The 15235-nt window shown below is 41.2% G+C and overlaps 1 protein-coding gene across 2 annotated transcripts in view; it reads left to right on the top strand.

Moving 5' to 3' along the window:
- LOC141165683 (sodium-coupled monocarboxylate transporter 1) overlaps positions 1-15235 on the top strand; it is a 53644-nt gene that overhangs the window by 27550 nt on the left and 10859 nt on the right. For both annotated transcript variants that reach the window (XM_073651469.1, XM_073651468.1), the window contains 5 exons: positions 667-755; positions 887-999; positions 6888-6955; positions 10158-10244; positions 13812-14014. In XM_073651469.1, coding sequence (XP_073507570.1) covers positions 667-755; positions 887-999; positions 6888-6955; positions 10158-10244; positions 13812-14014 — 560 coding nt within the window. The remainder of the gene's footprint in view (positions 1-666; positions 756-886; positions 1000-6887; positions 6956-10157; positions 10245-13811; positions 14015-15235) is intronic.

Here is a 15235-nt window from a genome sequence, read left to right as displayed (position 1 = left end):
AGGCTATGTGCCCACAATGCAGAAATGAAGCAGAAAATTTCCGTTTCATTTCTGCATCTCCTTGCCCGGAAAAACGCGTGCAGAATTTGACATGCGTTTTTCGCGCGTTTTACAAGCATTTTGCATATGTGGAATTACCTTGCGTTTTCTAATGCATTGTAGATTGCAATTCCACATGCGTAAACGCACAAATAATGGACATGCTACGGATGTTTGAGCGCATCAAAAACGATGCGGAAAATTCTGCAGCATGGGCATTGAAAGTGTGGAATTGCATTGGGTACCATGGGGTGCGGATTACCAAGCGTTTCCCAAGTGTTTACGCTGCAAAAATTCCGCAGCATAAACGCTTGAAAAGCGAATCGTGGGCACGGACCCTTATTAGACACAAATCTGAAAAATAGAGGAATATTTAAAATAAGCAGGGAGCTAAAATAAAATTCTGCTTGTGGTATGCAATCTTTATTTATTTTTCGATGGGATTCTTGTGTTAAACCTTCTTAAGTGTCTGATTAATACTCCAGAAACTCTAAAAGCAGGAAAACTTTTCAAGTTTTTAAATCACTTCATACATACAAAATGACCAATTCATTGCAATATCTTATATTCTATTATTATACTTTAGGGTATAGATTATACTAGATATATTATCTTATTTTCCCACAGCTGATGCCTTACCTAGCCCTTGACATTTTGCGGGATTATCCAGGACTTCCTGGATTGTTTGTGGCATGTGCATACAGTGGGACCTTAAGGTAAAGCACATTCCTTTTCAATGTTACTTATATATATTCCTGCACATGATGCACCATTCACCCTTATATTTCTTTTATTACTAAAAAATAAAAATACTAACATAAAGTCTGCTGTTTCATATGTTTTTCAGCACGGTGTCATCCAGTATAAATGCTTTGGCAGCCGTTACAGTAGAAGACCTTGTGAAGCCTTACTTCAGATCTCTCAGTGAGACCAAACTATCGTGGATTTCCAAAGGAGCAAGTAAGATAACAACGGACAGAACTAATATATATAATAATATATATTATTTCTATATACGTAATGAGCAGAATTAGAATCTGGCCATCATGGGACTGGACCCCCTGGAAGTCAAAAGCAAGCTTAGAGAGTGAAAAAGTTTCTGCCCTGTGTTTTATTAAGGAACCGCTGTAACAGGATCCATCAACATACCAAGTCAGATAGACCATCATTCCAGGGGCTGTTATTTTGTAAAATTAAGACCGCAAAGGGTCAGTTTTTCCTATCTGTATTCACTTTCCTGGATATACTGTAAGAAAAGATATCCACTTATCTGTCTCCACTCTGCTTAAAGGCGTTGTCCAGATTTGAGAGCAAAGTCAGTAACTCTATGTGACTGCAGACTTCTGAATCATGACAGCCTTCAGTTCGCATGCTGTTATGATCCCATGGTATTGCCGGTTAGACCGCACAGATGTGATTTGCATACCTGTGGTCACATGCCGCCTAGTCTTATCTGGCTTATGTCAATAGAAATTGAGAGAAGTCGAACATGTCTAGTAGGAATGTGATCGCATGTATGCAAATCACATACATGCGGTCATGTGATCACTCACACCGCACACTGTCACGATTCAGAAGTCTTCAGTCACATAGAGTGACTGTAGAGTGACTACAGACTTTTCTTTCAAACCTGGACAACCTTTTTAAGAAAAACCTGTCAGAATTTTACTCCCAAACTGCTGGTAGTGCTAGATAGATGTCTGAGACCAGTTAAAACATAGCTACATGCATTATCGTAGTGAATGAATGAATGCAAACTCCAACTTTCAATTTTCTTGATGCTTCAACTACAATGATGGAGGTAGCATCCGAGCAAGACTAAGAGTGATAGAATCTGAGTAAGAGATCACTAAAACTGTCAAGCAGGAGCACAGTGCTGAAGAGCATTCAATGCTGCGATCCTAGGACATTGTACATGAGGTGACTGATCCATGGCAGTTCCAGTACTAGAACCAGTGGGATAGAAGAGGAGCTTTCACCAGTTTGAGCATGTTAAACTGGCCACACGTCATGAAATAGTGGTTACGAAACAAAATATAACATAGCATTTATTTGTTAAATTTCTCCTGTGTCTTGCAAAGATATTAGGTTAAGTGCCCACGTAGCGTTTTTGTAGCGTTTTTGTAGCGTTTTTACAGCCGTGAAAACGCTTGTAAAACCGTCTGCCATGCAAAGCAATGTGAATTCGGATGTGCTGTGCACATGATGTGCTAATTAGCGCGCCGAATTTGCATTGTATTGCAAAACGCAGCACGACCATTTCTACCGTGATTACGCTGCAAATTTGCGGCCATTGAGGAACATTGAAATGCAGCAAACCCACAGGTATATGTGGTTTTGCTGCGTTTCAATTAAATTCAATGGCCGTGAATTTGCAGCGTAATGGCTGTGCATGTGGTACCCGGGATGAAGAGGAGACTACAACTCCTCTTCATCCCGGCTACCACGCGGTGAAAAAAAGAAATAAAAAAGTTAAAAATAAAAAAAAAAACTGTATATTCACCTCTCCGGCGGCCCCCAGTCTGCTCCCGGCGGCGTCCTCTCTCTTCGTCGTCCCGCAGTGTACTGTCAGGACCTGCGGTGACGTCATTTAGTCACCTGATGGTCACGCGACCGCTGATGTCGGCGGTCAGGTGATGGTCCCGTGACCATCAGCTGACTAAATGACGTCACCGCAGGTCCTGACAGCACACTGCGGGACGACGAAGAGAGAGGACGCCGCCGGGAGCAGACTGGGGGCCACCGGAGAGGTGAATATACAGGTTTTTCTTTATTTTTCACATTTTAATTCTCTTTTTTTTTTACTATAGATGCTGCATTTAAAGTATCAGTTGTTCACACATTATAAATCCAAGCCGGTTGCATGGATTTATATTGTGTGACCAACTTGTCAAGCACTTTTCCAAGTGATGCTCGAAATCGCTTGGAAAACTGCTTGAAAAAACGCATGCGAAAAAGCATATAAAAACGCTGAAAAAACTCTTCTCTCTGGCAGAAAAAACGCATGTAAATCTGCATGCGTTTTTTTCTGCCAGAGAGGCAAAAACGCTCTGCATCAAATCTGCTACGTGGGCACATAGCAATTTTTCTCTGTAAGTGTGTACTTTTCCCCCTGAATGATGTTTACCAATCATAAGCAGGAAGCATCCTACAGAGGAAAGAAGAACACACCCCCAGAAGGTCACAAGAACATGCCTTTTCCTATGACACATGTAATGATAGATAGTTCTGCTCTCAGCCCTGATCTCTGCACCTACTGTGTAGTATAAAGCAGGGGTGAGTGAGATTACACCTTCAACTTTCATACCACAGCAGTTAGTGTGGGGGGAGGGGTATACAGTAGAGCTGACAGCATCATGATGGGAGAGCTACAGAGGTGTATGTAATCACACTCAGTTCAGCTTTACTTCCCATACTCTCTCCCTGACTGCCATGAGATAAAAGCTAAAGGTGTAATCTTGCTCAGCTCTATCCTACTTAGGAGCTGCAGAGATCAGGCCTGAAAAGAGGGCTGTCTATCATTACTTATCACAGGAGAAAGCATGCACTTTTCACCTTCTGGTAATGCCCCCATGGACTTAACATAAATTATAAATACATTTTATAAGCTTATATCTTCGCAACAGAGAAGAAAAATTAACATAAAAACTATGTACAGTACAGACCAAAAGTTTGGGCACACCTTCTCATTTAAAGATTTTTCTGTATTTTCATGACTATGAAAATTGTACATTCACACTGAAGGCATCAAAACTATGAATTAACACATGTGGAATTACATAGTTAACAAAAAAGTGTGAAACAACTGAAAATATGTCTTATATTCTAGGTTCTTCAAAGTAGCCACCTTTTGCTTTGGTGACTGCTTTGCACACTCTTGGCATTCTCTTGATGAGCTTCAAGAGGTAGTCACCGGAAATGCTTTTCACTTCACAGGTGTGCCCTGTCAGGTTTAATAAGTGGGATTTATTGCCTTATAAATGGAGTTGGGACCATCAGTTGTGCTGTGCAGAAATCTGGTGGATACACAGCTGATAGTCCTACTGAATAGACTGTTAGAATTTGTATTATGGCAAGAAAAAAGCAGCTAAGTAAAGAAAAACGAGTGGCCATCATTACTTTAAGAAATGAAGGTCAGTCAGTCCGAAAAATTGGGAAAACTTTGAAAGTGTCCCCAAGTGCAGTTGCAAAAACCATCAAGCGCTACAAAGAAACTGGCTCACATGAGGACCGCCCCAGGAAAGGAAGACCAAGAGTCACCTCTGCTTCTGAGGATAAGTTTATCCGAGTCACCAGCCTCAGAAATCACAGGTTAACAGCAGCTCGGATTAGAGACCAGGTCAATGCCAAACAGAGTTCTAGCAGCAGACACATGTCTTCAACAACTGTTAAGAGGAGACTTTGTGCAGCAGGCCTTCATGGTAAAATAACTGCTAGGAAACCACTGCTAAGGACAGGCAACAAGCAGAAGAGACTTGTTTGTGCTAAAGAACACAAGGAATGGACATTAGACCAGTGGAAATCTGTACTTTGGTCTGATGAGTTCAAATTTGAGATCTTTGGTTCCAACCACCGTGTCTTTGTGCGACGCAGAAAAGGTGAACGGATGGACTCTACATGCCTGGTTCCCACCGTGAAGCATGGAGGAGGAGATGTGATCGTGTGGGGGTGCTTTGCTGCTGACACTGTTGGGGATTTATTAAAAATTGAAGGCATACTGAACCAGCATGGCTACCACAGCATCTTGCAGCGGCATGCTATTCCATCCGGTTTGCGTTTAGTTGGACCATCATTTATTTTTCAACAGGACAATAACCCCAAACACACCTCCAGGCTGTGTAAGGGCTATTTGACCAAGAAGGAGAGTGATAGGGTGCTACGCCAGATGACCTGGCCTCCACAGTCACCAGACCTGAACCCAATCGAGATGGTTTGGGGTGAGCTTGACCGCAGAGTGAAGGCAAAAGGGCCAACAAGTGCTAAGCATCTCTGGGAACTCCTTCAAGATTGTTGGAAGACCATTTCTGGTGACTACCTCTTGAAGATCATCAAGAGAGTGCCAAGAGTTTGCAAAGCAGTCATCAAAGCAAAAGGTGGCTACTTTGAAGAACCTAGAATATAAGACATATTTTCAGTTGTTTCACACTTTTTTGTTAAGTATATAATTCCACATGTGTTAATTCATAGTTTTGATGCCTTCAGTGTGAATGTACAATTTTCATAGTCATGAAAATACAGAAAAATCTTTAAATGAGAAATTGTGTCCAAACTTTTGGTCTGTACTGTATGTATTCAGCTTTGCAGCCACTATTCCATTATGTGGCCAGTTTAACATGCTCCAAGTGGTAAAGGCCCATTATACCAGGTCCCTACCAGGTCCATCACTTATAAAGCACTGTCAGCAGTTTTCAATGCTCAAACCTCCTGTCAGACTCCCTTTAAATAACATACACATTTGGCTGACAAAAGTTTTCCTCTATTTATTATTTGCTTCAGTGCCCTTCTGTTTTTTGTCTTTTGCACAAAATGGATCAATACTGTGTAGCTTGGAGTTAGGGAGATAATTAAATGATCATCACTGTGAAATATGGGCAACTGGAAATGGAGAGTGTAAGAGATGGTGAATTGCTGAAATGAGAAAACAAAAGTACATTACAATTAAAACATCAAGAAGTAAAAGTCACAGAATTATGAAAATTCCAGGATCGATAGACATTTTAATGATATCAAATAATGAAAAAATGGAAACAACATTTTTTTTTATAACATCTCGATTTATTCATTATGGAGTATGAGTGCCACTCACAGAAATACATGCACTTACAGTGTATGCCTTGACTGCTATTAGTGAGGATATTAACGTCTGTCTAAGGAATGTTCAGCCAGGCTGAATGCATTTGGCCATTAAAATCATCAAGATCCGCTGCTAGCAGCTCCCTTGGCAATTGTTGACCAATCATGTCCCAGATGTGCTTGAGGGAAGACAAGATAGAGACGGTGCAGGCCATAGTAGCACATTTAGGCCATGCAGACTACTCACAGTAGCATGAGCAACATGTGACCTTGCGTCTTGTTGGAAAGCAGGCCCTGGGACACCTAGATGTGGTCCCCAGACCAATCTGTTATTATCATTGTGTCCAAGACAAAAGCAGGATTCATCTGTGAATAGGATAGCCTACCATTTCCGCTTCCATTCCAGTCTTGCTCTGCATAATGATGTCTTTTGAGATGTCAATGGGACACCTATAGCTGGACGTCTGGCTCTTTATCCATTGCTGTCCAAACACCTTTTGATGGTTTGTGTAGATATGGTTTGACCACTTAGGCTTGGTATGTGACATCCAATTTCACTTACAGTGAAAAATGGATCACTATGCAACATTTTTCGGATCTGACAAGACCATGTTGGCAATGCAATGAAGAGGCCTTCAAAAGGGAACATCACACCAGTCCTACTTCTGTAATTATGGTATTAATCTTTATTTTAGGTATACTAAAATTGGTTGGCAATTGCAAAGGGATCTTAATCAATTGTGTGCCCAAGTGCATTCAACATGACAGAACATTCCTCTGATGACCATTAATAACCTCATTGATAACATACCAAGGCATGTAAGTGCATATATTTTTGCACGTTTATTCGATGCTCAATAAACCAAGTTATTTTGAAGATTCTGTCTCCATTTTTCATCATTTTCATAAATTTAACATTTTATTCTGTGATTTCATAAGTTTTACTTCTTGCAATTTAAATGTTAAGGAGTGTATTCACACATAGAATTAACTATTTAAAAATGTACCACATTAATTTTTGTACCAAGCTTCTAAAAGAATTGTTTACTTTCCAGGTTTCTTCTATGGTGCTGTGTGTATTGGCATGGCTGGCTTGGCATCCCTAATGGGAGGATTATTACAAGTAAGGGATCTTTTTACATCCATTAAGTATATATGTTGCAAAAACATTTATCACTATTAGTGATGAGCGAGCACTAAAATGCTCGGGTGCTCGAAGCTCGGGTCGAGCACATTGGAATACTCGGGTGCTCGACCCGAGCAATGAGCCCATTGTAAGTCTATGGGAAACTCGAGCATTTTTCTGGCGGTCCCCCCGGCAGTCTGCAGGTCAAAAATTGCCCAAATCGATGGGAACAGTGCTCAATTAAATGTCAGGCAGGCAGAATATATAGGCAGACAGGCAGGCAGGGTATATAGGAGGGTGCATGAAAAACATAGCAGGGCACTTGGAACACACTAGTGCCCTCTGATTTTCATGCACCCGTCTCTTTAAAAAAGCCAGCTGGCAATTCATCAGCGGCATATACCGGTACCCGACAATTTAGAACAGAAAGAATAGAGCATTACACATAGATTAGATAGATAGAAACATGTCAGTCACATATATAATAAGTACAGTGACAATGTTGGTTACTGTACTTGTTATTTAGTGTTAAAATAAAGGATTTATTAAAAAAAAATAATAGTGTTTTTGTCTCTTTAAAGAAGCCGGCCGGCAATTCATCAGCGGCATACATCGGTACCCGACAATTTAGAACAGAAAGAATAGAGCATCACACATAGATTAGATAGATAGAAACATGTCAGTCACATATATAATAAGTACAGTGACAGTGTTGGTTACTGTACTTGTCATTTAGTGTTAAAATAAAGGATTTATTAAAAAAAAAATTGACGTGGGGTTCCCCGTAATTTTAGTCTCTAGCGGAGGTTAAGCAGACGGCTGGGGCAGATGTTTGAAGCCTGGGAAGGGTGTAATACCCACGGAGCTTCCCAGGCTACTAATATCAGCCACCAGCTGAATACCTAGCCTTTACTAGCTATTAAAATGGGGGACCCAAAAAAAAATGATGTGGGGTCCCCCCTATTTTAATAGCTAGCAAAGGCTAGGCAGACAGCTGGGGGCTGATATTAATAGCACAGGAAGGGTGCCATGAATATTGGCCCCCTCCCAGGCTAGAAACACCAGCCGTCAGCCGCCCCAGAAATTGCGCATCCATAGGAGCGCAGGCATGCTTGCGCTCTGCAGTGTCTCTGAAGGATGGCATGCTGGATGGCAGCGTTCTGCTACCATCCAGCCTACCATCTCAATGCCATTCCAGTGTGGGACCCTTCCTGGGCTATTAATATCAGCCCCCAGCTGTCTGCCTAGCCTTTGCTAGCAATTAAATTAGGGGGGACCCCACGTCATTTTTTTTTTGGGTCCTCCATTTTAATAGCTAGTAAAGGCTAGGTATTCAGCTGGGGGCTAATATTAGTAGCCTGGGAAGCTCCGTGGGTATTACCCCCTTCCCAGGCTTCAAACATCTGCCCCAGCCGTCTGCTTAACCTCCGCTAGAGACTAAAATTACAAAGAACCCCACGCCAATTTTTTTTTTAATAAATCCTTTATTTTAACACTAAATGACAAGTACAGTAACCAACACTGTCACTGTACTTATTATATATGTGACTGACATGTTTCTATCTATCTAATCTATGTGTGATGCTCTATTCTTTCTGTTCTAAATTGTCGGGTACCGATGTCTGCCGCTGATGAATTGCCGGCCGGCTTTTTTAAAGAGACGGGTGCATGAAAACACTATTATTTTTTTTTTAATAAATCCTTTATTTTAACACTAAATAACAAGTACAGTAACCAACAATGTCACTGTACTTATTATATATGTGACTGACATGTTTCTATCTATCTAATCTATGTGTGATGATGTTCTATTCTTTCTGTTCTAAATTGTCGGGTATGCCACTGCTGAATTGTCGGCTTTTCATGTTTCACTGTGAGCACTGTTCCCATCGATTTGGGCAATCACTGTAATGCCACAACCACCATGGCTGTGACATTACAGTGAGTGGCAGACAATCCCTGCATGATTGGTGCTTTAAATAGCGCCAAACATGCAGGACTGGGACCCGAGCTCCCGCCCGAGCATCGCGCAAGTACTCGGCGAGCTCCGAGCGTCTCGAGTACTGAGATGCTCGGGCGAGTACCGAGCAGTGGCAAGCATGCTCGCTCATCACTAATCACTATGTCTATTCTTCTACAAAAAACTGATACTTGGTTTTCCGTGTAAGTTGGCTTGTAACTACGAAATCTAAAATGACAAGTTACATAAAACATAGTATAGAAAGTAGTGTCTTTGTATAATTTTGACATTATATGAATATAATAGTCATTATGAACCATGGAACAAGACACTGTAGCTTTATGTGACATGCAGGAGTAGTGCTGTTGCAGAGTGTGACATGCAGAAGTAGTGCTGTTGCTTTAAAAGCATTCAGCTACTATTAGAAGTAACACAAGCACAGGAGACAGGAAGTGTTGTGCTACAGAAGCATCCAGCAACTAGAGGGGTTAACACAGTCACAGGAGAAGGGGAGTGTTTTAGCAGAGCCCCAGGGGGATTGTGGGGAAGTTGTTTACTGTCTGGATGGAGCCCAAGAGAAAGGTGTTGTGTGTGTTCTGCATCTGACAGAAGTGCCCCTGCAAGTGAAAAAGATTCAAGACAGGAATGAAGCTAAGCACAGGTCAGGTAGAGTTCCTGAACTATCAGTGCAGAGTATTGTCAAGCAGAAAGATAAGGACTGGAAGAAATGGTGTCACAGGGATCATCTCCCTCAGCAAACCCTCCCCCCTTCTCCATCTCACTGTGCTGTAAAGAATGCTGTGTTCATTAATGTGCCTTTGCATTAGAACTGTGCTGTCCTGTACTACTGGGAAGATTGTGAACTGCTGTGCTGCTAAGGAAACTGTCCTGTTTGTCACTGGAGCCTGTTGCTCATAAGACTTAACTTGCACTGGCTGTGCGGCTTCTTATTACATGCTACTGTTCTACCGTTTATGAGGACTCTTGTCAAGTGTGTCTGGTCAGCAAGTGAAACAACCTATGTGTCTGTGCCTTAGGGTCAATACCCCTGTGTGCCTGAGAGAAGCTGCAGCATATGGTCTATGTGCTCCCTGAGTAACGGTTTCCCCAGGATTCCCAAAAATTCATGTAACCTGTCTCGTCCCTATCTGAACCTAGCAGCGTGCGTGTAACATTTGTATTGATGATAAAACATTGGGTGTCCTTCGTCAATTAAACTTATGTCTATATTTTGTACAGGCAGCGCTCTCTATTTTTGGCATGGTTGGAGGTCCATTGCTGGGGCTGTTTTCTTTAGGAATCCTCTTTCCCTTTGTAAACTCGTTAGTAAGTACCTATCATATTGATCACAAAAGATTTTCGTGATATATTCTTTTTCGATAAACTTATATAATATCTCAGTTGTTCAGCAACCTTCTTGCTCCTAGACAAGGCCAATTTGAGTGAAACAGACAGAAAAAAGCATGCCAACTAGTTTTTTTTCATATTTTGTATCATTGTTATGTCCTGGTGCTTGCTATTGCAATCTCCTTACCATACTCCCTCCAATATACAGTACAGAACAAAAGTTTGGACACACCTTCTCATTTAAAGATTTTTCTGTATTTTCATGACTATGAAAATTGTACATTCACACTGAAGGCATCAAAACTATGAATTAACACATGTGGAATTATATACTTAACAAAAAAGTGTGAAACAACTGAAAATATGTCTTATATTCTAGGTTCTTCAAAGTAGCCACCTTTTGCTTTGATGACTGCTTTGCACACTCTTGGCATTCTCTTGATGAGCTTCAAGAGGTAGTCACCGAAAATGGTCTTCCAACAATCTTGAAGGAGTTCTCAGAGATGCTTAGCACTTGTTGGCCCTTTTGCCTTCACTCTGCGGTCCAGCTCACCCCAAACCATCTCGATTGGGTTCAGGTCTGGTGACTGTGGAGGCCAGGTCATCTGGCGTAGCACCCCATCACTCTCCTTCTTGGTCAAATAGCCCTTACACAGCCTGGAGGTGTGTTTGGGGTCATTGTCCTGTTGAAAAATAAATGATGGTCCAACGAAACGCAAACCGGATGGAATAGCATGCCACTGCATGATGCTGTGGTAGGCATGTTAGTTCAGTATGCCTTCAATTTTGAATAAATCCCCAACAGTGTCACCAGCAAAGCACCCACACACCATCACACCTCCTCCTCCATGCTTCACGGTGGGAACCAGGCATATAGAATCCATCCGTTCACCTTTTCTGCGTCGCACAAAGACAAGGTGGTTGGAACCAAAGATCTCAAATTTGGACTCATCAGACCAAAGCACAGATTTCCACTGGTCTAATGTCCATTTCTTGTGTTCTTTAGCCCAAACCAGTCTCTTCTGCTTGTTGCCTGTCCTTAGCAGTGGTTTCCTAGCAGCTATTTTACCATGAAGGCCTGCTGCACAAAGTCTCCTCTTAACAGTTGTTGAAGAGATGTGTCTGCTGCTAGAACTCTGTGTGGCATTGACCTGGTCTCTAATCTGAGCTGCTCTTAACCTGCGATTTCTGAGTCTGACTCGGATAAACTTATCCTCAGAAGCAGAGGTGACTCATGGTCTTCCTTTTCTGGGGCGGTCCTCATGTGAGCCAGTTTCTTTGTAGCGCTTGATCGTTTTTGCAACTGCACTTGGGGACACTTTCAAAGTTTTCCCAATTTTTCGCACTGACTGACCTTCATTTCTTAAAGTAATGATGGCCACTCGTTTTTCTTTACTTAGCTGCTTTTTTCTTGCCATAATACAAATTCTAACAGTCTATTCAGTAGGACTATCAGCTGTGTATCCACCTGACTTCTGCGCAACACAACTGATGGTCCCAAACCCATTTATAAGGCAAGAAATCCCACTTATTAAACCTGACAGGGCACACCTGTGAAGTGAAAACCATTTCTGGTGACTACCTCTTGAAGCTCATCAAGAGAATACCAATAGTGTGCAAAGCAGTCATCAAAGCAAAAGGTGGCTACTTTGAAGAACCTAGAATATAAGACATATTTTCAGTTGTTTCACACTTTTTTGTTAAGTATATAATTCCACATGTGTTAATTCATAGTTTTGATGCCTTCAGTGTGAATGTGCAATTTTCAAAGTCATGAAAATACCGAAAAATCTTCAAATGAGAAGGTGTGTCCAAACTTTTGGTCTGTACTGTACATACAGTGCATTGTGAAAGTATTTGGCCCCCTTGAACTTTTGTACCTTTTGCCACATTTCTGGCTCAAACATAAAGATATAAAATTCTAATTTTTTGGGGAAGAATCAACAACATGTGGGACACAATCGTGAAGTGGAGCGAAATTTATTGGATATTTTAAACGTTTTTGACAAATTAAAAACTGAAAAGTGGGGCGTGCTATATTATTTGGCCCCTTTACTTTCAGTGCAGCAAACTCACTCCAAAAGTTCAGTGAGGATCTCTGAATGATCCAATGTTGTCCTAAATGACTGGTAATAATAAATAGAATCCACCTGTGTGTAATCAAGTCTCCGTATAAATGCACCTGCTCTGTGATAGTCTCAGGGTTCTGTTTCAAGTGCAGAGAGCATCATGAAGACCAAGGAACACACCAGGCAGGTCTGAGATACTGTTGTGGCGAAGTTTAAAGCCGGATTTGGATACAAAAAGATTTCCCAAGTTTTAAATATCTCAAGGAGCACTGTGCAAGCGATCATATTGAAATGGAAGGTGTATCAGACCACTAAAAATCTACCAAGACCCGGCCGTCCCTCTAAACTTTCATCTCGAACAAGGAGAAGACTGATCAGAGATGCAGCCAAAAGGCCCATGATCACTATGGATGAACTGCAGAGATCTACAGCTGAGGTGGGAGAGTCTGTCCATAGGACAACAATCAGTCGTACACTGCACAAATCTGGCCTTTATGGAAGAGCGGCAAGAAGAAAGCCATTTCTCAAAGATATCCATAAAAAGTCTTGTTTGAAGTTTGCCACAAGCCACCTGGGAGACATACCAAACATGTGGAATAAGGTGCTCTGGTCAGATGAAACCAAAATCAAACTTTTTGGCCACAATGCAAAACGATATGTTTGGCGTAAAAGCAACACAGCTCATCACCCTCAAAACATCATCCCCACTGTCAAACATGGTGGTGGCAGCATCATGGTTTGGGCCTGCTTTTCTTCAGCAGGGACAGTGAAGATGGTTAAAATTGATGGGAAGATGGACGGAGCCAAATATAGGACCATTCTGGAAGAAAACCTGTTGGAATCTGCAGAAGACCTGAGACTGGGACGGAGATTTATCTTCCAACAAGACAATGAGCCCAAACATAAAGCAAAATCTACAATGGAATGGTTCAAAAATAAACGTATACAGGTGTTAGAATGGCCAAGTCAAAGTCCAGACCTGAATCCAATCGAGAATCTGTGGAAAGAGCTAAAAACTGCTGTTCACAAACGCTCTCCATCCAACCTCAATGAGCTCGAGCTGTTTTGCAAGGAAGAATGGGCAAGAATTTCAGCCTCTCGATGTGCAAAACTGATAGAGACATACCCCAAGCGACTTGCAGCTGTAATCACAGCAAAAGGTGGCTCTACAAAGTATTAACTCAAGGGGGCCGAATAATATTGCACGCCCCACTTTTCAGTTTTTAATTTGTTAAAAAAGTTTAAAATATCCAATAAATTTCGTTCCACTTCACGATTGTGTCCCACTTGCTGTTGATTCTTCCCAAAAAAATTTGAATTTTATATCTTTAAGTTTGAAGCCAGAAATGTGGCAAAAGGTAGAAAGTTCAAGGGGGCCAAATACTTTTACAATGCACAGCATTTTCTGATATTTTTATTTAATCTTCATCAGATGTGGCAAAGCACCCATTAAATCCAATCTTGTTTTGTATTGCAGGGTGCAATAGTTGGTCTCCTGGTTGGATTCACAGTTTCATTGTGGGTTGGGATTGGAGCTCAGATTTACCCTCCTCTTCCTATAAGGTCTTTGCCTAAACCCTTGTCTATAGAAGGCTGTAATTTTAGCACCATTGATACCAACTGGACATTAACAACAGCACTGCCCACAGTGACAGACTTGATGGGGGATGTTGGTGAGAGGTATGTGACGTATCTGGCACTGTATGACATAAATGTTAATGAAATTAACATGTTTTAAAATAATGTTTAGACAATTACAGAAATGGATAGCATTAGGATAAATCGTGGATTTACAGTGGGTGAAATAAGTATTGAACACGTCACCAATTTTCTAAGTAAATATATTTCTAAAGTTGCTATTGACATGAAATTTTCACAAGATGTCGGTAACAACCCATCTAATCCACACAGGCAAAGAAATCAAACCATAGATGTTGATAAATTAAGTTTTGTGTAATAATGAGAAATGACACAGGAAAAAGTATTGAACACGCTTACTGAAATTTTATTACTACTTCATACAAAAGCCTTTGTTGGTGATGACAGCTTCAAGATGCCTCCTGTGTGAAGAAACTAGTCGCATGCATTGCTCACGTGTGATTTTGTCCCATTTTTCCACACAAACACTCTTCAAATCCTGAAGGTTCTGTGGGCTTCATATATGAACTCTGAGTTTTAGTTACTACCATAAATTTTCCATTGGATTCATATCAGGTTATTGGCTGGGCCATTATACCAGCTTTATTTTCTTTCTCTGAAAGCAATTGAGAGTTTCCTTGGTTGTGTGTTTGGGATCATTGTCTTGTTGAAATGTCCACCCTCGTTTCATGTTCACCATCCTGGTAGATGGCCCCAAATTTTTTTTGAGAATGTCTCGGTATGTTCATCCTTTCTTTAATCATATGACGTTTGCCAGTGCTGTATGCTTAAAAAACAGCCCCACACCATGATGTTCCCATCTCCAAACTTCACTATTGGTATGATGTTTTTTGGGTGATATGTAGTGCCTTTTGGTCTCCAAAAATGGTGTGTAGTATGACATCCAAAGAGTTTAATTTTGGTCTCATCTGACCAGACTATATTGTCCCAATATTTCACAGATTTGTCTATATGTTGTTAAGCAAACTTTAAACGCTCTTGAATATGCTTTTTGTTCAGCAACTAGTCTTGCTTGGTGAGCGTGCATACAAGCCATGTAGGTTGAGTACATTGCTTATAGTTTTAGTTGAAACAATTGTACCTGCTGATTCCAGGTCTTTTTATAGCTCTACACAGGTGGTCCTTCCCTCTTGGACAACTCTTTTGATAATTATTTTCACTCCTCTGTCTGAAATCTTGCAGGGAACACCTGGTCGTGGTCGATTTCTGGTGAAATTATGTTTTTTCCACTTCCGGATTATG

Source organism: Phyllobates terribilis, unplaced genomic scaffold (assembly GCF_046119375.1).
Source record: "Phyllobates terribilis strain yellow unplaced genomic scaffold, ASM4611937v1 Scaffold_11__3_contigs__length_659146591, whole genome shotgun sequence".
NCBI classification, from domain to species: Eukaryota; Metazoa; Chordata; class Amphibia; order Anura; family Dendrobatidae; genus Phyllobates; species Phyllobates terribilis.
Note: the sequence above shows the minus strand (reverse complement) of the source record. Positions and strands in the feature narration are given on the sequence as shown.